The sequence below is a fragment of the Rana temporaria genome, chromosome 8 (genome assembly GCF_905171775.1).
Source record: "Rana temporaria chromosome 8, aRanTem1.1, whole genome shotgun sequence".
NCBI classification, from domain to species: domain Eukaryota; kingdom Metazoa; phylum Chordata; class Amphibia; order Anura; family Ranidae; genus Rana; species Rana temporaria.
The window spans coordinates 62,639,079-62,663,218 of record NC_053496.1 but is presented as its reverse complement, the minus strand read 5'-3'; the positions used below and the strand labels follow the sequence as shown (position 1 = coordinate 62,663,218).

Sequence of the window (24,140 nt, the reverse complement as noted above, 5' to 3'; positions counted from 1 at the left end):
TTTCACCCCCTTAATTTCCGTGGTCAAAGCGGTGATGGCCACTTTGCAGGATGTAACTGCTGACAATACATCCCTCAGTGTGGGTTCTGCCGTAGGCCCTGAAGAGCCTGGCTCCTCGGTGGTAGTAGGGAGGGGGGCCTGTGTACTCACTGCGTCCCACACGGCGGCATCCGCGGTATCCTCGGACCAGATCAGCCCAGAGGTCTCCATGTCCTCGCGCTCCAATCGGTCTGCGTGTAGTTGGTCCGACCGAGGAGGGGGATCCTTGTTCCCCGGCTTGGTGAATAGCCGTATAGCCGCCTCCTTAGCCGAGCGCGTGGAGCGGGCGCCATCTTGCGCCGCATGGTCCGCCGTGTTCGGGAGATCTTTTCCCCTCCGGGACATGTCTGCGTGTCGTCTCCGGTTCTCCACAGGATATCAGACCTGCTTGGGTCCACGGGGGTAAGGCAGCAAAGTTTGCGGGGTCGTAGGATGAATATAGCAGGATTAGTTGCAGGATTTTCGGCGGAGCTAGAGCTCGGTGCGTCCTACTCCATCAGCTGCAAGCCACGCCCCCGAAACTGCACTTTAAGGCCTCCTTCCCCCCTCCTCTTTGACATTTGGCCATTTTTTTGAGGGGGCAGGAGGGGTACAGCTCCCACTTCTGTTTGGATCACCTAAGTGATCGGAGAAAAGGTTCTCCTTCCTCCCTCCTTCCCTGGAGCCTTTAGGGGCTCGTTACCACCTGCACATGCGCACAGTTAAGATGCCGGGACCGATGACGGTCCCTGGTGCCGCCTTGGGCAAGCACAGCGCTGGATCCTAGGACAGGTAAGCGTCTGTTTATTAAAAGTCTGTAGCTACAGTTTTGGTAGCTACTTACTTCTTTTAATTTTCACGACTAGTGCTCCTCTTTAAATAGTAGAGAAATACGCAGACCGCTATTGCTGACCCCCTGATAGTACCAATTGCTTTGCCGTCTAGACTTCTGGATGCACCGACCTAAAAAAAAAAAAAAAGTATGCTGCAAGTAATGTTAAAGCTCCTGATCTGCATAATTATTTCATGTCAGCGACTCAAAATACTGAAGGCAGGAATCAGCATGGCGGTCAGGTAATTAGTACGTTTAGAAGACGAAAGCAGATTGCATAATTCTCATCGCACAGGTTTTCCTACGGTTCAGCCCAGCCTTTGGAAGAAAAACTAGAGCAGCCCTTATGGAAGCTTTCACCTATAGATGTTGCATCCACGTGTGTTTTACAGCATTGCTATTCTCTGGTGATATCAAATCATACATAGTACAGGGCACTTACATGGCAATGCCATACTTACCTCTGTATACTGACAATCTGACAAAGCTGTTTTCCGAGGCATATGCAATAAGATTGCCTTGTCATTCTGCAAAACTTTCTGCTTTTTTTTACCATACTAGATATATGGCGATTTCATTTCATATTTCTCTATGTGATCATTCCCAGAGGAGGCATGACGCCGTCAGGTCATCAGCCGTGACAGCAAATTACTGAAAAAACTGATTTCATGTTTCACTGGGTTGTTATGAAATGCTAGACATCTAATTTGTATGTAATTTGACATCCAGACAGATTTGAAGGAAAAATCGCTACATGAGGTCATCAAGAGGTAAAAATAGCACAAAACAGGTTTATATTATTTGTTCTCATTTGAGCAGCCCTAAAGCCCGACACCCAAATGTTTTCTTTCTGCTCAAATTTAGTCTACCAAAATAAGAATATTGTAAATGTTCAACCAGAAAACTACAAAGAAAACGCTCTGCAATACAATACAAGCTTATCTCTACCAGATAACCACAATAAACGTGAAAGTGCATTAACCAACAGGAATCAAACATAATAAAGTATACCTAAAAGGCAAATCCTTTTTGTGTGTCCATGCATACATAGGCTTTTAGGCCTGGTTCACACCTATGCATTTTTGTGTGCGTTTTCAGTTTTGCAGAAACATACTACAGTGCTTTTAACATGGTTTCCTATAGATGTAGTTCACATCTATGCATTTTAAGGAAAGAATCAGGTTGTTTTTTTCTGGTTTTAGGTTCCAAAGACTTCAATTAAAACAAAAATGTGTATAGAAAAAGCAAAATGCACCTGGAATATTCAAACTGCAACCTGCATAGGTGTGAATCAGGCCTTAGAGGAGTTTAGGAGCAACAGAGTTTAAAGGCAGTCAAAGCTCATTTACCTGAACGCAGAAGAATTGCATTCAGGAGAGGAACTTTTGGGCATAAAACAGCCAAATGGGGGTAAAAGGCGCCTAATTTTGACTAAAGGAATAAATACACAAACATCCAAGCGCTACAAAACTCTGCTAAACTCGCGTTTGGTGGTTTTATGCCCAAAAACTGCTCTCCTGAATGCGATTCTTCTGCATTCAGGTGAAGGAGCTTTGACTGCCTCTAAACACTGCTGCTGCATCCGATCCTTACTGGTCACCGACATACAAAATCAGAGCCTTGAAAAATACTTGGTACTTCTGGATATGAGGAAATCTGTGACACCAAGGGATGATTGCTGAGAAATAGAGAGATCTGAAAAAGGCATGAAAAAGCCAGCTGTAGGCTTTTCTAGGTTATTTCATGACCGGTTCCCAGTAGTTGTCCCAAATCTGACTTAAGGACAAAGTTGATGGCCATGATGTAATAAAGCTTCCAAGTATCGGCTTAGTCACATCATTGCAATACATAATGTTCTGAAGTAACAAATAACAGCTTTAATGCCATTGCTGAATTAACAAATCGACTACATTTTTAATTCCAAGTCCCAAAGAGAAGAATATATAAACACTGCACAATGGAAATATCTAGTTAATGAGTACAGCATGTAAACATTCCAAGCTATATATTTACTTTTGCATACGTAAGAATTTTACTGTGCCTATAAACATTGGATGAGTTTCGCCCAACCTAGCCAGTTATGGTCAGGAATGAAAAAGGACTGTATCTTTATATTCACTCAACAAACCCGTCACACATAGCCAGGCTGCCCGATGGGTGATGCTGCCTTTCTCAGATGGGGTAATCTGATGGAAACTACAAAAAAGATAAGATGGATAAAATTGAAGGTGCGCACACCTAGTGCATTACCAATTAATTAATAAAATTCAAAGTGGGTACTCGTGTTGGGTAGAGAATCTGTTGTCTTGTTTTGTTCTGTTCCACCAGTCTTAGATGAAGGGGCTCCAGTTGTTTACGGTGGCTGGGGTTTCCCCTTCCAGCACATTGCTCCCATTTGAGGTGCTGGGAGGGCCGAGACCCTCCTCCAATCTTTCTGCATACATCTCAATACTACCCAAAAGTTAATATACACTGTTCAAAAAAATTAAAGGAACACTTTTGAATCAGAACTCCTGGGATAATGATCTGGTCAGTTAAGTAGTATACAGAGGGGGTTGTTAATCTGCTTTGCTGTTAATTGAAATTAACAACAGGTGCACTAGATGGGCAACAATGAGACAACCTCCAAAAAACAGGAATGTTTTTTCAGGTGGAGGTGTCTGACATTGTTTTCCCTACTCGTCTTTTCTGACTGTTTTTCACTAGTTTTGCATTTGGCTAGGGTCAGTGTCACTATTGGTAGCACGAGTCGATACTTGGACCCTATACAGGTTGCACAGGCAGTCCAACTCCTCCAGGATGGCACATCAATATGTGTCATATCCAGAAGGTTTGCCGTGTCTCCCAGTCTCAAGATCATGGAGGAGATTCCAGGAGACGGGCAGTTACTCTAGGAGAGCCGGACAGAGCCATAGAATGTCCTTAACCCATCAACAGGACCGGTATCTGCTCCTTTCTGCAAGGAGGAACAGGATGAGCACTGCCAGAGCTATACAAAATGACCTCCAGCAGGCCAGCAGAAACAGACTTCATGGGGGTGGCCTGAGGGCCCGACATCCTCTAGTGTGCTCTGTGCTCACTGACGGAAACTGTGGAGCTCGATTGGCATTTTCCATTGAACACCAGAATTGGCAGGTCTGCCACTGGTGCCCCATGCTTTTCACAGATGAGAGCAGGTTCACCCTGAGCATATGTGACAGACGTGAAAGGGTCTGGAGAAGCCGCAGAGCACTTTATGCTGCCTGTAACATCATTCAGCATGACCGGTTTGGTGGTGGGTCAGTGATGGTCTGGGGAGGCATATCCTTGGAGGGACACACAGACCTCTACAGGCTACACAATGGCACCCTGACTGCCATTAGGTATAGGGATGAAATCCTTGGACCCATTGTCAGACCATACGCTGGTGCAGTGGATCCTGAGTTCCTCCTGGTGCACGACAATGCCCGGCCTCATGTGGCGAGAGCATGCAGCCAGTTCCTGGAGAATGAAGAAATTGATACCATTGAATGGCCCCCACGCTCACCTGGCCTAAAGCCAAAAGAACACCTCTGAGACATTAGGTTTCGGTCCATCCGGTGTCGTCTGTTCAGGAGCTCAGTGATGCTCTGGTCCAGATCTGGAAGGAAATACCCCAGTACACCATCTGTCGTCTCATTAGGCGCATGCCCTGATGTTGTCAGGCATGCATACAAGCACTTGGGGGCACTTGAATTGCACTTTGAGTTGTTGCAATTCAATTTCAGCAAAACAGACTAGCTTGCTGCATAATTTTTTCACTCTGATTTTCGGGGGGGCCTTTGAATTTAGCCCTCTGCAGGTGGATAATTTTCATTTCCATCAAATGATGTGCCATCCTTTCATTCCCAACACATTACCCAGTCCTAATCAGTATAGATATCCAGCATGAGATTTTTGCCCGTTGAGATCTGATATGTTTTCAAAGTGTTACTTTAATTTCTTTGAGCAGTGTACTTAAAGCGGAGGTTCACCCTAAAAAACATCTATGTACCATTACATGCAGCATACTTGCGTCAGCTACAGTATGCCGTTTTATTTTTTTTTCTCGCTGTACTTACTGTTTAATCATTCATTTTCTTTTCTTCCTCCCGCGGGGAATAAGCGTTCTTATGAAGAGGCGTAAACGATTGATGTGCGGCTAAGGCGCGTCACGCGTTCCGAAAATAGCCGGACTAGGACTAGGCTCTTCACGGTGCTATACGGCGCCTGCGCACAGACTAGGAGCTGACTGTGCAGGCGCCGTATATAGCCGAGTCCTAGTTTGGCTATTTTCGGAACGCGTGACGCGCCTTTCGCCGCACGTCAATTATCTACGCCTCTTCATAGGAACGCCTATTCCCCGCGGGAGGATGAAAAGAAAATGAACGATTAAACGGTAAGTACAGCGAAAAAAAAAAAAACATACTGTAGCTGACGCAAGTATGCTGGATGGGATGGTATAGAATTGTTTTAGGGTGAACCTCCGCTTTAAGTGATTGTGTGTGGATCGGGGTTAGATGGACATGATACTTCGCCGCCATCAACATTTATGTACATCACTTATCTTTATTTGTACATGCCAACATTTACATGCTTTTTTTCAAAATAAAATGATTTTGAAATAAAAAAGTGGGTACGCACAAAGTTCAATTGAGCCATAAAAACACAGTGGGGTTGATTTACTAAAGGGAAATCCACTCTGCACTACAAGTGCACTTATAAAAGCACTCGTAGGTCTGAGGGGGAGCTCTGAAATTAGGGGAAGCTCTGCTGATTTTATCATCCACTCATGTGCAAGCAAAAAATGCTGTTTTTCATTTTCCTTACATGTCCCCCTCGGGTCTACAGCGACTGCACTTGAAATTGCACTTTCAGTTTTTTGTCTTTCGTAAATAACCCCCAGAGTGTAGATATGTGCAGGAACACAACACAGAGGAAACTTGATGCATTTTGGGGGCACACTCCCTTCCTCAGAGCCAGACCTAGTTCTGAGGAAGGGGATGCGCCCTCGAAACGCGTCACTTCAGAACCCTCCACACCCCATAGCGATGGAAGAGACTGTTTTTTTTCCAGTCAAAACTTTATTTTAGTTTTGGATACCGTAAGGAAGGGTAAAACTAGTTCCAGTTTATTTTTTTTAACAGCAAGTTGACCCTGGAATCAGTGTCCCCATTGGAATCTTTTCCCTTTAACTCATCTTCTGGGGATAGCTCTGAAAAGAAAAAAAAAAAAAAAAGGGGAGGAGGAGTTTGCCTAAAGCTGCACTATAGTAGCCAGGGCCAAAGCTTGGGGTGGGCTGCATTTGGCGATTCGGTCACTGGCAAGATGTTGACAGCTGAAGAATTGCCAAGGTGACATGGCCCCAAAAGGCTTCACTCTTCATCCACTACAGTTCACAAAGTCCATGAAAAGTTCCTGAAGAAAACTTCAGAGTTAAGTCATCACTGAAATGGCGCTATGGAATGATGCAATAATGTAAATGAATATTACCAGAGGGGCCTCCTTATATCACATTACAATAGGATGTTATTATCACTGCTGGGTCTAGGATGCCGCTCACCAAGTCTGTCCTGCAGGACCAGTCTTACAGGACTTCTATACAAGGCTGGATCATGTGGATTTCTAGTATCTAGATTATATAAAGCAAAGAATTGTTCTACAACGGCCATGGAAAAGGTTTTTACAGAAATGGTATTACTACTGCATCTCTTATCGAGTAAATAGCACTTGTAATGTTAGAACTGTGAGGTCAGCTGAGATGTCACAGATATTATTGTGTTTGAGAATCAACAATATGTGGGACAACATTAAATGTCTATATTAAATGCAAAGCAGTTGAATGACAAATGACACTGCTTATGTCAACAGTCTTTACAGAAACTACTGCTCTTTTCCCATTCCTAAATTATAATTAAAGAGCATCAAGTAAGATCAATCAGTGGTGATGCTCTATGTGAAACACTGCATCAGTGAGAGTCATAAAGTGAACTCAATCTACAGTTGTGTTCAAAATTATTCAACCCCCCCAATGCTGTAAAGGGTTTTAGGGAATTTAGTGTACATTTGTAATTGTATTCAGAATGAAATCCTACAAGGACTTCTTAAAGAACCATATGCAACTAAAATGACATCAATTGGTTTTGTAATACAGTAGTCAATGTTTATTTTGTGAATTCTTCATTTACACAATTATTCAACCCCTTAAAGACTACCACTCTGAAGAACAGAGGTTCATTGAAGTGTTTTCAATCAGGTATTGAAAACACCTGTGGATGTCAGGGAGCAGCAATAAAGCCTAATAAGCACCAATCAGGCATCTTTAAAATGACTGTGATACTCAGCTCCTTCTAGACATTTACTGGTGTGGTTACAAACATAGTGAAGTCAAGAGAATGGTCCGGGAAGACAAGAGAAGAGGTGATTACTCTTCACAGGAAGGGCAATGGCTATAAGAAGATTGCAAAGATGTTAAACATACCAAGAGACACCATAGGAAGCATCATTCGCAAATTCAAGCCAAAGGGCACTGTTGAAACGCTACCTGGTCGTGGCAGAAAGAAGATGCTGACTTCGACTGCTGAGCGCTACCTGAAGCGTAGAGTGGAGAAAAGTCCCCTTGTGACTGCTGAGGAACTGACAAAAGATTTGTCAGATGTGGGTACTGAAGTTTCTGCTCAGACAATACGGCGCACACTGCGTAATGAAGGCCTCCATGCCAGAACTCCCAGGCGCACCCCCTTGCTGTCTCCAAAGAATAAGAAGAGTCGACTGCAGTATGCAAAAATCATGTGGACAAACCACAGAAGTTTTGGGATTGTGTTCTGTGGACTGATGAAACAAAATTAGAAGTGTTTGGGCCCATGGATCAACGCTATGTTTGGAGGAGGAAGAACAAGGCCTATGATGAAAAGAACACCTTGCCTACTGTGAAGCATGGCGGGGGGTCAATCATGCTTTGGGGCTGTTTTGCTTCTGCAGGTACAGGGAAGCTTCAGCGTGTGCAAGGTACCATGAATTCTCTTCAGTACCAGGAGATAGTGGATAACAATGTGATGCAGTCCGTCACAAACCTGAGGCTTGGGAGACGTTGGACCTTTCAACAGGACAATGATCCCAAGCATACCTCCAAGTCCACTAGAGCATGGTTGCAGATTAAAGGCTGGAACATTTTGGAGTGGCCATCGCAGTCACCAGACTTAAATCCGATTGAGAACCTCTGGTGGGACTTAAAGAAAGCAGTTGCAGTGCGCAAGCCTAAGAATGTGACTGAACTGGAGGCTTTTGCCCATGACGAATGGGCGAAGATACCCGTAGATCGCTGCAAGACACTTGTGTCAAGCTATGCTTCAAGTTTAAAAGCTGTTATAACTGTAAAAGGATGTTGTACTAAGTACTAAGATTGAATGTCAATTGGGGGTTGAATAAAACTGATAATGATGTGAGCACAGAAAAGACATTTGTGGTTATTTCATTATAAATGTTATGTTATATTTGTCTGACCTACACGTGCCTCTTTGATTTAATTGTAAGCAGGATGACAGGATGATCAAAATCAATGTCAAACTTGGCAAAACAATCAATTTCAGTGGGGGTTGAATAATTTTGAATACAACTGTAGCTATAATCAAAAATTACCATAAAGTAAAGCCATTTTTAAGCTGATCTCCAGACAAAGCCACTAAACATACAATAATATACAGTACATAATGGGGTCAATCCACCAATGCCGCGTACACACGACCATTTTTCATGATGAGAACATTTCAATTTTTTAAATTGGTCATTAAAAAAACGGTCGTGTGTGGGCTCTGTCGGACTGACTGCAGTACACACCAGCCGAATGTTCGGCCCGTGTGTACGAATATTTACTCTATCCAAAATAAAAAAACGAAAACTTTTTGCCTAGAGTTCTACTTTAATACTTACAACCGGCTCTGGAGAAAATGGTTCCAGAAATAAAAGGTAACCATTAGGAATTTTTGCACCTTACTTAGCTCTTTAACCAAATGACCACCGGAAAGGTTTGACCCCCTTCATAGCTAGACCATTTTTTGCTATTCAGCACTGTGCTAATTTAACTAACAATTGCGCAGTCATGCAAAACTGTACAGAAATGTAATTTACTTTTTTTTGATCACCACTGGGCTTTTTCCATTTTAACCCCCAAAAATGTTTTGCTTTTGTTTTGAAAACAAAAAAATGGATTTCTTCATAATTTTAGGCCAACGTGTATTCTTTCTACAAGTCTTGGGTAAAAAAAAATTCCCAGTGAGTGTATAAGAATTGGTTATAGCGTCTACAAACTATACTGTAATGGTGGCGATTAGCGACTTACAATGTAAATGTGCTGCTTTTACTTACTAAATCAGGTTGTCCCCCCCCCCCCTGCTTTTCAGGGAGCAGAAACAACCAGATCGCTGGTGTGTTTGTAAACATAGAACTCTGTGGGCAAGCAGCAGGGCTCACTTGTCAGGCACTTCCTCTCCCACCCCGCGGGCGCTCTGCGCTATGTATTCGGGCTCTACTTGCCTATTTATGGGCCTCGGACCAGCATAGTGGGTGCCGCAAAATAGAGGGGAAAGAGGAGAGTGGACATGTCCGCTCTTCTCCCAATTTTGTTCCTGACCCAGAAAAAAATGTGTAGGACATCACTTCTGGGTCCCTGTTGACCATTTCCCCCAGCCAGCATGGTCGGAAAAGAATGTAATGCAGTGCGATCTTCACTGCATTACATTTAGTGGAGAACATGGGAGACATGGAGGGTCCTTTAGACCATGCATGTCTCATTAGAGAGAACCTGTCTCCAAAAAATCATCACATAGAAGACTTTAGCCTCGTACACACGATCAGTCCATCCGATGAGAACGGTCTGAAGGACCGTTGTCATAGGTTAACCGATGAAGCTGACTGATGGTCATTCGTGCCTACACACCATCAGTTAAAAAAACGATCGTGTCAGAACGCGGTGACGTAAAACACAACGACGTGCTGAAAAAAACGAAGTTCAATGCTTCCAAGCATGCGTCGACTTGATTCTGAGAATGCGTGGATTTTTAACCGATGGTTGTGCCTACTAACGATCGGTTTTGACCTATCGGTTAGGAATCCATCGGATAAATTTAAAGCAAGTTGGCTTTTTTTGAACCGATGGATAAATAACCTATGGGGCCCACACACGATCGGTTTTGACCGATGAAAACGGTCCATCAGACCGTTGTCCTCTGCTTAACCTATCGTGTGTACGAGGACTTTTTGTCCTGTGTGATGAAAAAAAGTAAAACCTGCCCACATATATGCACTTACAAAACATAAATGCATGTGTTGGGGTGCCTACGTATGAAAACGTTGATTGCGATATACATGTTACATAGCACAAACCGGCTCCTAACTTTTTTTGCTGCCTCCTAGATTCAACATAAGCAAAAAAAAAATAATAAAAAAAATCTACAGCCCATTCTTTAAATTTAATTGTCACACCTCGAACATTTCTACCTGATGGTGAGGAAGTAATGGGAAGAGCAACCTCTATAACACGGAGCCGTTTTTCCTAAACTAAACGGCTTCCAAGGCCACTTCGGACTGACACTGAAGAAGGATAAAGACTGCAATACCACACCAGAGTGTTGAAGTCCAAAATAAGTTTATCCTAATTAAAAGTTCAAGCAGCATCTGTGTTAACAGCCAAAGCCTTTTGGCAGCTGAGAGCCAATTATTTCATCTGGCCTGCAATTAACATAAAATGTATAAAAATATATAAACCTATAAAAAAATAAAATGTAGGTTTATATCATGCTGTTTATAGGTTTTATATTTTTAAATAGCTGTTAGTGCTTTTTTTTCCCCCTCAAACAAACTTACCATTGCACAGCCCCAATCCGCCTCTTCTCAGATCCCCTGCTGGCGCTCCTCTCCCACGCCCCTTTCTATGGGAGTAGAGCTGCACGATTCTGACCAAAATGAGAATCACAATTTTTTTTGCTTAGAATAAAAATCATGATTCTCACGGCGTAAAATCTTTCACATTATTAAAAAAAAAAAATTAGGCTAACTTTACTGGTTAGTTTTTTTATTTTAGTAAAGTTATTTTTTCCCAAAAAAAATGCATCTGAAAGACCGCTGCACAAATACAGTGCGACATAAAATGTTGCAAAAACTACCATTTTATTCTCTAGGGTCGCTACTAAAAAATATATATATGAATATATATTTGAGGGTTCCAAGTAATTTTCTTGCCAAAAAAATGATTTTAAACTTAAAGCGGGGGTTCACCCTTAGAGGGCACTTTTTCCCCTTAGCTTCCTGCTCGTTTTCTCTAGGGGAATCGGCTATTTGTATTAAAATATGTGCAGTACTTACCCGTTTTCGAGATGCATCCTCTCCGTCGCTTCCGGGTATGGGCTTCGGGAATGGGCGTTCCTTCTTGATTGACAGTCTTCCGAGAGGCTTCCGACGGTCGCATCCATCGCGTCACGATTTTCCGAAAGAAGCCGAACGTCGGTGCGCAGGCGCAGTATAGAGCCGCACCGACGTTCGGCTTCTTTTGGCTACGAGTGACGCGATGGATGCGACCGTCGGAAGCCTCTCGGAAGAATGTCAATCAAGAAGGAACGCCCGCTCCCGAAGACCCATACCCGGAAGCGACGGAAGAAGATGCAGCTCGAAAACGGGTAAGTACGGCTCATATTTTAATACAAATAGCCGATTCCCCTAGACCGAACGAGCAGGAATCTAGGGGAAGAAAAAAATTTTTTTTAGAAATGGGTGAACTCCCGCTTTAAAAACAGCAAATGTCAGTAAAAGGTTTAGGGGCAGATTCTCAAAGATCTGCACCGGCGCAGCGTATCTGAGATACGATACACCGCCGTAACTTACCTGGCTTTGGTTTGAATCCAGAAAGAATTTGCGCCGTAAGTTACGGCGGCGTAGTGTATCTCTCGCGGCGTAAAGGTGCGGAATTCAAATGCGGCAAGTAGGGGGCGTGTTTCATTTAAATGAAGCGCGTCCCCGCGCCGAACGAACTGCGCATGCCCCGTCCGTCAAAACTCCCAGGGTGCATTGCTCCAAATGACGTCGCAAGGACGTCATTGTTTTCGGCCTGAACGTAAATGGCATCCAGCCCCATTCATGGACGACTTACGCAAACGAAGAAAAATGTTCAAAATTATACGCGGGAACGACGGCCATACTTAACATTGAGTACGCCACCAGATAGCAGCTTTAACTATACGCCGGAAAAAGCCGAACGGAAACGATGTAAAAGAATGCGACGGCCACTCGTAGATCGTCGGAAATAGCTAATTTACATACTCACCGCGGATTACGACGTGAACGCCACCCAGCGGCTGCCAGAAAATTGCATCTTAGATCCGACGGCGTACTGTCGGATCTAACACAGATGCCGTTGTATCTTGTTTGGTGGATACCAAAACAAAGATTCGACGCGCACAATTTGAAATTACGCGGCGTATCAACAGAAACGCCGGCGTAATTTCTTTGAGGATCTGCCCCTTAGTGTTTAAATGGTTAAACGTTCCTAATTTACATACAGAAGTCTATTCTTTTGATGTAAAAGACAAATTGTTACAATGTTTAGACTTCGACCCCTTTCACACTGAGGAGTTTTTCAGGTGGTACAGCGCTAAAAATAGCGCTGCTATACCGCCTGAAAAACTCCTGCACTGCATACTCAATGTGAAAGCCGGAGGGCTTTCACACTGAGGCGATGCGCTGGCGGGAGAGAAAAAAAATCTCCTGCAAGCAGCATCTTTGGAGCGGTGAGAGGAGCGGTATGTATACCGCTCCTTCCCATTTAAAACAATGGGAAACCGCGGAAATACCGCCCGCAATGCGCTCTGCAGAGGCGCATTGTGGGCGGTATTAACCCTTTATTGTCCGCTAGTGGGGGTTAATACCGCACCGCTAGCGGCCGAATCCCGCGGCAAATCCGACGGTATAGCGCCGCTATTTCGCGATACCGATTCTTGACGATTAATCGTGCAGCTCTACTATGGAGACTACCATGTCCAGGACTCTCCCCCCACCTGGCTGGCTGAGACACAGTAGCGAGCGCCATTGGTTCCTTCTGCTGTCAAAGTCAGTAAGCCAATGAGGAGAGAGATGCTGCTCGGTGCTGCTCTGGGCAAAACCACAGAGCATGACATGTTTGTTTTGTTTAAAACCCAAATAAAAATCTGATGCCAACATTTCTGTTCAGATTTTATTAGTCTTTATGGAACAATGCAGACGTTGGATACGTTGAGCTTTTTCTAGTGATGGGGGTTTGATAGTTTTCCCCTTCCTGATGACGGTCTTTATCCGCGCAGACAATGCATGTAAATCAATTTGCGTTGCTCTGATAACTTTACATATGATCACCAATGGAGCGAGTGAAGACCCAGGTGTGTTGTGTACCAATAAATCAACTGGAACATTGAACATGAGCATCTCTTCTACCTCAAGTAATATTTACACATGCTGAAAGGGGAACCATTGTTGGGTGTTTATTTTCCATACAGAGCGAGGATATGTAGTTAAAGCGGGGGTTCACCCTTAGAGGGCACTTTTTCCCCTTAGATTCATGCTCGTTTTCTCTAGGGGAATCGGCTATTTGTTTTAAAATATGTGCAGTACTTACCCGTTTACGAGATGCATCCTCTCCGTCGCTTCCGGGTATGGGCTGCGGGAATGGGCGTTCCTTCTTGATTGACAGTCTTCCGAGAGGCTTCCGACGGTCGCATCCATCGCGTCACGATTTTCCGAAAGAAGCCGAACGTCGGTGCGCAGGCGCAGTATAGAGCCGCACCGACGTTCGGCTTCTTTCGGCTACGAGTGACGCGATGGATGCGACCGTCGGAAGCCTCTCGGAAGACTGTCAATCAAGAAGGAACGCCCGCTCCCGAAGACCCATACCCGGAAGCGACGGAAGAAGATGCATCTCGAAAACGGGTAAGTACTGCTCATATTTTAATACAAATAGCCGATTCCCCTAGACCGAACGAGCAGGAATCTAGGGGAAGAAAAAAAAATTTTAATAAATGGGTGAACTCCCGCTTTAAGCACCAGAAGCTGAAGTACACACAAGTTTAGTTAGGTGACCACAGGTATTTTCCTCCGACACACCCATAGACTTCAAACACTGCGTCCGCCTTCCTTTCACCCCATCTTTCTGAATACGACAGCTAATCCGAATTTCACAAAGGACCTCCGATATAAAAAAGGTTCTTCCATTGTAGCTTCTCTAAGTAGCCAGTGGCATCCTACTTTATTTTCACATCAAAGCTGACAGCTGGAAACTGATTGGTTGGGATATATAACAAAACACATTCTTATTCAGATAAAGTGCATGCAAGTTTATCTTCTAGCAATCTGTCCGAGACTGGATACTACACTTTGGGCCAGATTCATAAAAATGGCGGCGGTGTAACGTATTGTCTTTACGTTACACCGCCGCAAGTTTTCAGCGCAAGTGCCTGATTCACCAAGCACTTGCGTGTAAACTTACGGCGGTGTAACGTAAAGCCGTCCGGCGCAAGCCCGCCTAATTAAAATGGGGTGTGTACCATTTAAATTAGGCGCGCTCCCGTGCCGAACGTTCTGCGCATGCTCCGTGCGAAAATTTCCCGCCGTGCTTTGCGCGAAATGACGTCGCTCCGACGTAATGTTTTGAACGGCGACGTGCGTTACGTCGTTTCGCATTCCCAGACGTCTTACGCAAAAAAAAATTGAAATTCGACGCGGGAACGACGGCCATACTTTAACATGGGCTGTCTATTGTTACACCACCTCAATAGCAGCCGTAACTTTGCGACGAGAAAAACCGACTAGCGACGACGTAACGAACGCGCGTACCTTCGTGGATCGCCGTAAAAGCTAATTTGCATACCAGACGCTGGAAAATTACGCAAACTCCACCCAGCGGCAGCCGAAGTATTGCATCCTAAGATCCGAAGGCGTACGCCTGTCGGATCTTAGCCAAATGCTGTCGTATCTTGTTTGTGAATCACAAATTAAGATACGACGCGGGAAATTTGAAAGTACGCCGGAGTATCAGCAGATACTCCGGCGTACTTCTTCTGTGAATCTGGCCCTTTGTATGTAGAGCTTTGTTCCAGTTTTTACTGTTTCAACTGGAATCAATTACAAAAACTGGTGCAAAGTGAAGATATCACCCAGTGAAAGATTACTTGCATCATTTCATCATTTAGGCCGCATTCACACCTATGCATTTTTTTTTGTGCGTTTTCAGTTTTGCAGAAACACATTACAGTCCATTTAATGTGGTTTTCATGGTTTCCGATGGGTCATGTGCATTTTATGCAAAGGACCAGGGACCTTTTTTATTGGTTTTGGTTCCATTGACTTCAATGGATCAAAACCATGTACTGAAAAATGCACCTGGAATATGTAAACTGCAACCTCATGCCGCGTACACACAGTCGGTTTTTGTGATAGAAAAAAACGTAATTTTTTTCTCATGAAAAAAAAACTACTTTTTCAAACTTCATTTTAAAAAACGACGTTGCCTACACACCATCGTTTTTTTAAAATGCTCTAGCAAAGCGCGGTTACGTTCAGCACGTACGGCGGCACTCTGTTCCATTCAAGCTCGCGTCATAACTTGCTTCTGAGCATGCGCGGGTTTAAAAACGTTGTTTTAGCCTACACACGGTAAATTTTTATGACACAAAAAACGACGTTTTGGAAAAACGACATAAAAAATTGAAGCATGCTTGAATTTTTTTTTGTCGTTTTTCAGAAGACATAAAACGTTGTTTTCCCCCACACACGGTCATTTTACATGACGTTTTTAAAAATGTCTATTTTTTATCATCACAAAAAACGACCGTGTGTACGCAGGCATTAGGCTCGATTCACACCTATGCATGTTGTTTTTGAGCATTATTGCAGTGCTTTTTGTGGTGCTTGCTGCGTTTTTCGACACGCGTTTTGCGTTTTTTTTTTATAGTTTTTTTTTAGCTGTAAATTTATTTACATTTCCTTTAACAACCAGCTATAAACAGGTTTAAAAAAAAAACGCAAACCGCGGCAAAAACACGGTACTTGCGTGGGATGTGGGTCCATTGAATTCTATTACATGCAAAATGCTCCTTTCCAAAAACGCAGAGGCACAAAAAAGCATTGATGCGAACATGTTCCATAGGAAACCATGTTAAAAAATGTCCCTGCATTTCTGCAAAATGCATCAAAAAATGCATTAGTGTAAATGGAGCCTGAGGCCCCCTTCAGACTGTTGTAGTGCACTAACATTAAAGCGGTATTAACCACTTCCCGACGGCCGTACGACTATATACGGCCGCCGGGTGGCTCTACTTCTCTGGGAGGCCGTGTTTTTACGGCCGCCCCTTTTCGCGTTCCCCGCGCGCGCTCCCGAGCGCGCAGCGGGGAACTGCTGTGCTGGCCGTGTCCCTTGGACACAGCCAGTCACAGATCGCCGTGAACGGCCAATCGGAGCGGCCGTTTCCTAGGCGATCTGTGCGGCCAATGAGAGATGATCTCATATGTTTACATATGAGATCATCTCTCATTCCCGGCTCTCGCAGACAGCGGTGCTGTCAGGGGAGAGAGGAGACGGATCTGTGTCTCTTGTACATAGAGACACAGATCGGTCACCCCCCCCCAGTCACCCCCCCTCCCCCACAGTTAGAACACTAATTAGGGTACACATTTAACCCCTTCCTCACCCCCTAGTGTTAACCCCTTCCCTGCCAGTCACATTTATACAGTAATTAGTGCATATTTATAGCACTGATTGCAGTATAAATGTGAATGGCGCCAAAAATGTGTCAAAAGTGTCCGCCATAACGTTGCAGTCCCAATAAAAATCGCAGATCGCCGCCATTTCTAGTAAAAAAAAAATGTATACAGTAATTAGTGCATATTTATAGCACTGATTGCAGTATAAATGTGAATGGCGCCAAAAACGTGTCAAAAGTGTCCGATGTGTCCGCCATAACGTCGCAGTCCCAATAAAAATCGCAGATCGCCGCCATTTCTAGTAAAAAAAAAAAAAAATAATAATAATAATTCTGTCCCTTATTTTGTAGGCGCTATAACTTTTGCGCAAACCAGTCGCTTATTGCGATTTTTTTTTTTTTTTTTTACTAAAAATATGTAGAATACGTATCGGCCTAGACTGAGGATAAAAAAAAAACGTAAAAAAAAAAAATTGAGCTATTTATTATAGCAACAAGTAAAAATATTTTTTTTTTTTCAAAATTGTCGCTCTATTTTTGTTTATAGCGCAAAAAATAAAAACCGCAGAGGTGATCAAATACCACCAAAAGAAAGCTCTATTTGTGGGGAAAAAAGGACGTTAATTTTGTTTTCGAGCCACGTCGCACGACCGCGCAATTGTCAGTTAAAGCGACGCAGTGCCGAATCGCAAAAAGTCCTCTGGTCAGGAAGGGGTTTAAGTGCCCAGTAAGGAAGTGGTTAAACCCCAAAAAATAAAATAAAAATAAATTTAAAAAAATCATATATTGCAGCTTACCAATTTTTTAGACATAGTGGCCACATTCGTTTTCTTTTCTTTTTGCTGTACACAGATGGTTTTTCACCTTAATGCACAGCTGCATGAAGGTTAAAAAAAAAAACACCTCTTCAGCCTTTAACCACTTTCCAACTCCTTAACGACGATATATGTCGGCAGAATGGCATGGCTGTGCAAAGCAACGTACCCGCAAGTTGAATTTGCCACCGTGAGCTCCGTGACCATGCCCGCGGGACCCGCGGACTCGATGTCCACCCGAAGCTGCAGAACAAGGCATTTCCCTGTTCTGCCTAGTGACAGGACAGTGATCTAATGCTCCCTGTCATCGAAAGCAGTGATCACTGTCATGTCACTTGTAGCCCAACCCCCCCCCCCCCCAGTTAGAATCACTCCCTAGGACACACTTAACCCCTTCATCGCCCCCTAGTGTTTAACCCCTTCCCCGCCATTTGTATTTGTAATCGGTGCATTTTTATAGCACCGATTGCTGTATAAATGACAATTGTCTCAAAATGGTGTCAAAAGCGTCCCGATGTGTCCGCCATAATGTCGCAGTATCTATAAAAACAGATCGTCGCCTTAACTAATAAAAAATAATAATAAAAATACCATAAAAAATATATTTATATAACTTTTGTGCAAACCAAAACAATATACGTTTATTGTGATTTTTTTTTACCAAAAATATGTACAAGAATACATAAGAATACATAACCGGCTTAAACTGAGGAAATTTTTTTTTTTAGATATATTTTTTTAAAGGATATTTAGTATAGCAAAAAAAGTAAAAAATATTGCTTTTTTTTTCAAAATTGTCACTGTTTATAGCGCAAAAAAAAAAAACGCATAGGTGATCAAATACCACCAAAAGAATTTTTTTTGGGTGCAACGTCGCAAGGTCGCGCAGTTGCCAGTTAAAGCGACGCAGTGTCGAATTGCAAAAAATGGCCCGGTCATTGGAAAGCCAAATCTTCCAGAGCTGAAGTGGTTAAAACTTTAAGGCCCCTTTCACACTGACAGACCGATCGGGTCCACTTTTCAGTCTTTCAGACGGACCCAATCGGACCCTCCATAGCTCTTGATGGAACAGCAGATTTCCGCTGTCACCCGCCAGCAGTATTGGAAATCCTTTCTTACTAGCAAACATGGAAACGTAAAAATAAATATTGGCTGCAGCTCAGCTTTAACAAACTTCCTAATTTCCAAGCTTTCCTCTATTGACAAACAAATAAGAATAAAATACAAAAATGATAAACATTTGTATGAAATGAAAATAAAGTGAAGAGTAATTCAGTGTCTTTACCAAGCATATATGAAGGCATGTTAAGGAAGTGAGCTCCTGGAAAGAATACAACTGTGTACATAGACTCAATGATGAAAACAGAGACGTACTGCTACATAAGATGTCCAACATCTCAAATAACACGCAACAGATCTCTGCAGCGGAACCCAACATCTGCTGGCCAGAAGGCCGCCTGAGTGAGTACATAGTAGTAATGTTATAGCTCCTGCCTTTAACAAGCAGATCCGTGAGTACAAACATGCTGCCATAAGGTCACTTTTCCAAACATGAAATTTGTAAACTTTATCTATGGCAGCTGATGGGCCAATGTCTTCATGCCTGAAAATAATATGAAAACAATAACGGACAGTGGTTCAGGACAGGAATAAACAGACCCAAACAGTTACAGCCCATTCACACAGTTCCGACTTAGGATCCAACTTCAGGTCGCCCCTAGTCGCGCTGCATAAAGAAATCAATGCAAGTGAATGGAGCCGGCTCTTCTCGCATAACCGCGAGGGGAGCCGAGCCTGGCCGAGTGTACCCAAGTGTACTGTGCTCGGTATATGTCGGCGGCGGATTCAAACACAGCGCGGGAAGCGAGTATCGGCGTATATCGCGCACCCACGATTTTGCCCTGATTTTAAGGGCAAAAAAGTGCACCGTATACGCCGATAAATACGGTATATATATATTTTTTTATTCTAACGCCCTAGAGAATAAAATGGCGATCGTTGCAATACTTTCTGTCACGCCGTATTTGCGCAGCGGTCTTACAAGCGCACTTTTTTGGGGGGAAAACACACTTTTTTTAATAAAAAAATAAGACAACGGTAAAGTTAGCCCAGTTTTTTTTTTATATCGTGAAAGATAATGTTACGCCGAGTAAATTGATACCCAACATGTCACGCTTCAAAATTGCGTCCGCTCGTGGAATGTCGACAAACTTTTACCCTTTAAAATCTCCATAGGCGACGTTTAAAAAATTCTACGGGTTGCATGTTTTGAGTTACAGAGGAGGTCTAGAGCTAAAAGTATTGCTCTCGCTCTAACGATCGCGGCGATACCTCACATGTGTGGTTTGAACACCGTTTACATATGGCGGCGCTACTCACGTATGTGTTCGCTTCTGCGCACGAGCTCGTCGGGACGGGGCATTTTTTTTTTTCTGGCTCCTAACTATTTTAGCTGGCTCCTAGATTCCAAGCAAATTTGGCAAACCCTGCTTTAAGCTAGTGCATTGATGGTTCACTTTCCTTTTCCTTCAATTTCCCTTATAAATTTTTTATTTTTTTTGTCTGAATTTCTCACTTCCCGTTTCTCCTCAGTAAGCTTTCCACCATCATTCGAGCCGTTCTGGCTGGGGGTTAGTCAGCCAGAACAGTTTACTGAGGAGGAACAGGAAGTGAGAAATTCAGACGAAAGAAAACAAACATTTAGAAGGGAAAATCGAAGGAAAAGGTAAGTGAACCAACAATGCACTAACTTAAAGCGGTGGTTCACCCTGCAGAACAACATTTCAGCATAAAATTCGGCATAGTAGCGCGAGCTACAGTATGCCGGTCTTAATTTTTTTTTTAACCCGTACTCACTGTTATATCGTACATAGACGATTCCGTCTGCCGCGGGGAATGGGCGTTCCTAGCAAGAGGGAGGGTGATTGACGGCCGGCTCTGGCACGTCACGCTCCCCGAAGACAGCCGGAGTAGGTCTCGGCTCTTCACGGCGCCTGCGCACAGGCTATGCGCAGGCGCCGTGAAGAGCCAAGCCTATTTCGGCTATTTCCGGAGAAGCGTGACATGCCAGGGCCGGCCGTCAATCACCTTCTCTCTCCATAGGAACGCCCATTCCCCGGAATCTTCAATGTACAATAGCACAGTGAGTACGGGGATAAAAAAAATACAGACAGGCATACTGTAGCTCGTGCTACTATGCCGAATTTAATGCTAGAGGAAAAAAATATATATATTTCTTTTTATATAGGGTGAACCCCCGCTTTAAAGGAACCTATTTAGAAAATAAAAAACAAACCTTTACAACCCCTTTAAGGACAAAGTTGATGGCCATGATGTAATGAAGGTTCCAAGTATTGGATTAGTCACATCATTGCAATACATAATGTTCTAATCAAATAACAGCTTCAATGTCATTGTTGAATTAACAAATCAGCTACATTTTAAATTCCAAGTCCCAAAGAGAAGAAGATATACCACTGCACAATGGAAAGTACAGCATGCAAACATTCTAAACTATATACTTTTGCATGGCGTTGGTCTGTACATAGAAATTGGATGAGTTTCGCCAAACGTAGCCAGCCATAATTAGACATGAAAAAGGACTGAAAAAAAGTCAAAACAACCTGGACACACACCCAGGCTGATCACAACAGTTCATCTGACATTATCCGATGGGACAAGCACAAAAATCTCTTTCAATTGTATTCTGTCGTACGAGAATCTTCATCACTTTAGTAAACTCTTTTTCGATATGAGACTAGCAACCAAATAAAAAAAACTGAGAGGGGGGGCAGGCTTTGGGCATGTGCCCCAGGAGATGCATTGAGAGGGCACCGCCAGGCAGGGTCAAGACAAGGAGGGGCAGAATAGTAACTGCTGCATTTTGGCGATTCTGTCTCTGGCAAGGTGCCCACAGCTGAAGAATTGCCAGTGTTGTATGGGGTTGGTGGGTTCTTCCTGCCCATCTGACATAGCTTCTCCTATCCCTTTCCCCCCTCCCACTTTTTTTTTTCTTCTTTTTTTTTTTGTATTGTTTTCCCTTTCTTTTTGTTGCCCTTTTGTGTGTCACGTTATGTTATGGTTGGTTCTTTAGCACAATTGTACCTTCCTCATGCACAATGTATGGTTTTCAGCTGTGACGAATGTTTTTGTTACGGATATGTGCTGTATATTTTATTCTACTGACACAATAAAACCTTTTTTCTGAGTTAAAAAAAAAGAATCGCCAGTGTGACATGGCCCCAAAAGGAGTTTGAAGACCACTTTTTATCCACTACAGTTTGCAGAGTCCATCAAAACTTCCAGAAAAAAACTTAGGAGTCAAGTCATCACTGGAATTATGCCGTGGAATGATGCAATAATAAAAATTTAAATATCCAGAGGGGCCTCCTTATATCACATTACAATAGGATGTTATTATCACTGCTGGGTCTATGGTGCCGCTCACCACGTCTGTCTCGCAGGACTTCTATACAAGGCTGGATCATGTGGATTTCTAGTATCTCAAATATATAAAGCAGAGAATTTTACAATGCCAATGGAAAAAGCTTTTACAGAAATGGCAATACCATTTCATCTTTCATCTAGTAAATATCACTTGTAATGTTAGAAATGTGATGTGTCAGTTGAGATGTCACAGATATAATTGTGTGTTTGAGAATTACAGTATGTAAGACATTAAATGTCTATATTAAATGCAAAACAGCTGAATGACAAATGACACTGCTTATGTCAACAGTCTTTACTGGAACTACTGCTCTTTTCCCATTCCTAAATGATAATTAAAAGAGCAACTCAGGACATCAAGTAAGATCCATCAGTGTTAATGCTCTATGTGAAGCACTGCATCAGTGAGAGTCATAAAGTGAACTCAATCCAGCTATAATCAAATAGTACAATAAAGCAAAAGCTATTTTTAAGCTGATTTCCAGACAAACCACTAAACACACAAATAATATACAGTCAGTACATAATGTGTTTTACAAAATTCAATGCAGCCAGATCCAGAAAGTTTCTAGCAGGGGTCCTAGGCAGGCCTGCGGCCACCATCTCTGCGCTGTCCAACCTCACAATTGTGCCCCTTGGTGTGTACGTGGAGAAGTACGCAGTGGGCTCAAAGAGAGCAGAGCTGGCACCAAAGAATATGCTGGCATGTGTTTTCACAAGAGACAACAGGGATTTAGCTAGTAAAGCATTTAGCTATGCAGGATGAATGGCCCCATTAAAACAAGTCACTAAGCATATACAACAGGCCCCCTAAATGAGTTAATCTTACCTGAAAAAGAAGACTTTTCAATGTTGCATGGCAAGCCTGATCTAACATGCTGCATTTAATAAAAAAGTCCTAGAAAACAAAACCAATCATATGTTTTAGTCCCAGCAACGGTTTTCACGAATAGACCATAGGTTTACAAAATTGCATTGCTTTTACTAGTCACGGCTTCCTCTCTGACCAATCCATGATCAGACCATGGTTGTGTTAGACTTTTCTCCAAAATTCAACATAACATATGGACCATTGCTGGTCCCTTTTGGATCCCCCCTCCCCAGTGGCTGCCTGTCTATATGGGGCACAGGGGCGCCTCCCACCTAATCTACCTGCAGGGTGCCCGATGCATGGATTCCAAAAGTTTTTTTATTTTTTGAAGCACATAAGAGTTTGAGGCTCTAATTGGCTTTAAAAAAAAGGGTTGGCTCAGGGCACAGAGAGCCCACCCAGAAATATTCACTATTGTCTTGATTCATCTCCTGGCCAATCAGGGTCCTGAGACCCGATTGCCCAGAGAGTCTTAGCCGAGGCTCTCTGTGGCTGGTCGCCTGCGTGCTCCTTCTACTCATCGGCTGCACACCCTCCAAGGACAGGTGGCACAGGCTGAGCTGGGAACCGGGGAGCATATCCTTTTGAGTATCACCACTACCCGAGCTACGAGAGGCACTGGTCGCTGTGTGGCTGCAATGTCCCTCCATCAGACGGGTCTACATCATAGGACGAAACTACGAGGGTAGGTAACTGCTGGTCATAGAGATGTCCGATAAGCCAGGAGCGCATGAGCCTGGTGAGTGAGTGACTGGCATCCTATGGACACACAGGGAGAAAATAGAAAATAGGCCGTCATATCCACTGACGGCAATTTATATATATATATATATATATATATATATATATATATATATACATATATATATATATATATATATATATATATATATACATACATACATACATATACACACACACACACACACACACACACACATATATATACACACACACACACACACATATATATACACACACACACACACACACACATATATATATACACACACACACACACACACACACACACTAGTCTCCTTTGGGCTTCCAGCAATAGTCTCCGGGGGGGGGGGGGGGTCGCGTTAGTTTGCGCCCGTCCCTCAAAATATTTCGCACCAGCCACCAATCTCCCCCCCCCCCCCCTTCAGATCCTGCTACTTACAGTACTGTGCAATACCACGTTCAGAACTACATTAGCACCATTTCCCTGGGGGTATTCCAAACCACAATCTAGGAAGCACATAAGGTGGTCTTACTGGATAAAATCATACAATTAGCTTTTTGCTGAAATAGCAGAGGAAACCGAGTATGCCAAGCTTATAAAAAAGAGAGCCTTACCAAAAACCCACAAATCCAAAACTAGACACAGATTAGCTCAATGTTGTTCATCGAACAGGAAAAGGAAAGAAAGAAAAGAAAGAAAACAAAAAAAAAAAAAACAC

The 24,140-nt window shown here is 43.2% G+C and overlaps 1 protein-coding gene across 2 annotated transcripts in view; it reads right to left on the bottom strand.

Moving 5' to 3' along the window:
- The window catches only part of LZTS2 (leucine zipper tumor suppressor 2), a 237,343-nt gene that overhangs the window by 183,357 nt on the left and 29,846 nt on the right, over positions 1-24,140 (bottom strand). The window contains exon 1 of one of the 2 annotated variants that reach the window (XM_040361904.1): positions 22,654-22,758. The exons of the other annotated variant lie outside the window; for it this stretch is intronic. Within the exon in view, the coding sequence (XP_040217838.1) occupies positions 22,654-22,708 (55 nt within the window). The 5' untranslated portion in view covers positions 22,709-22,758. Of the gene's footprint in view, positions 1-22,653; positions 22,759-24,140 lie in introns of those variants that run through there. 2 annotated transcript variants of the gene reach the window in all.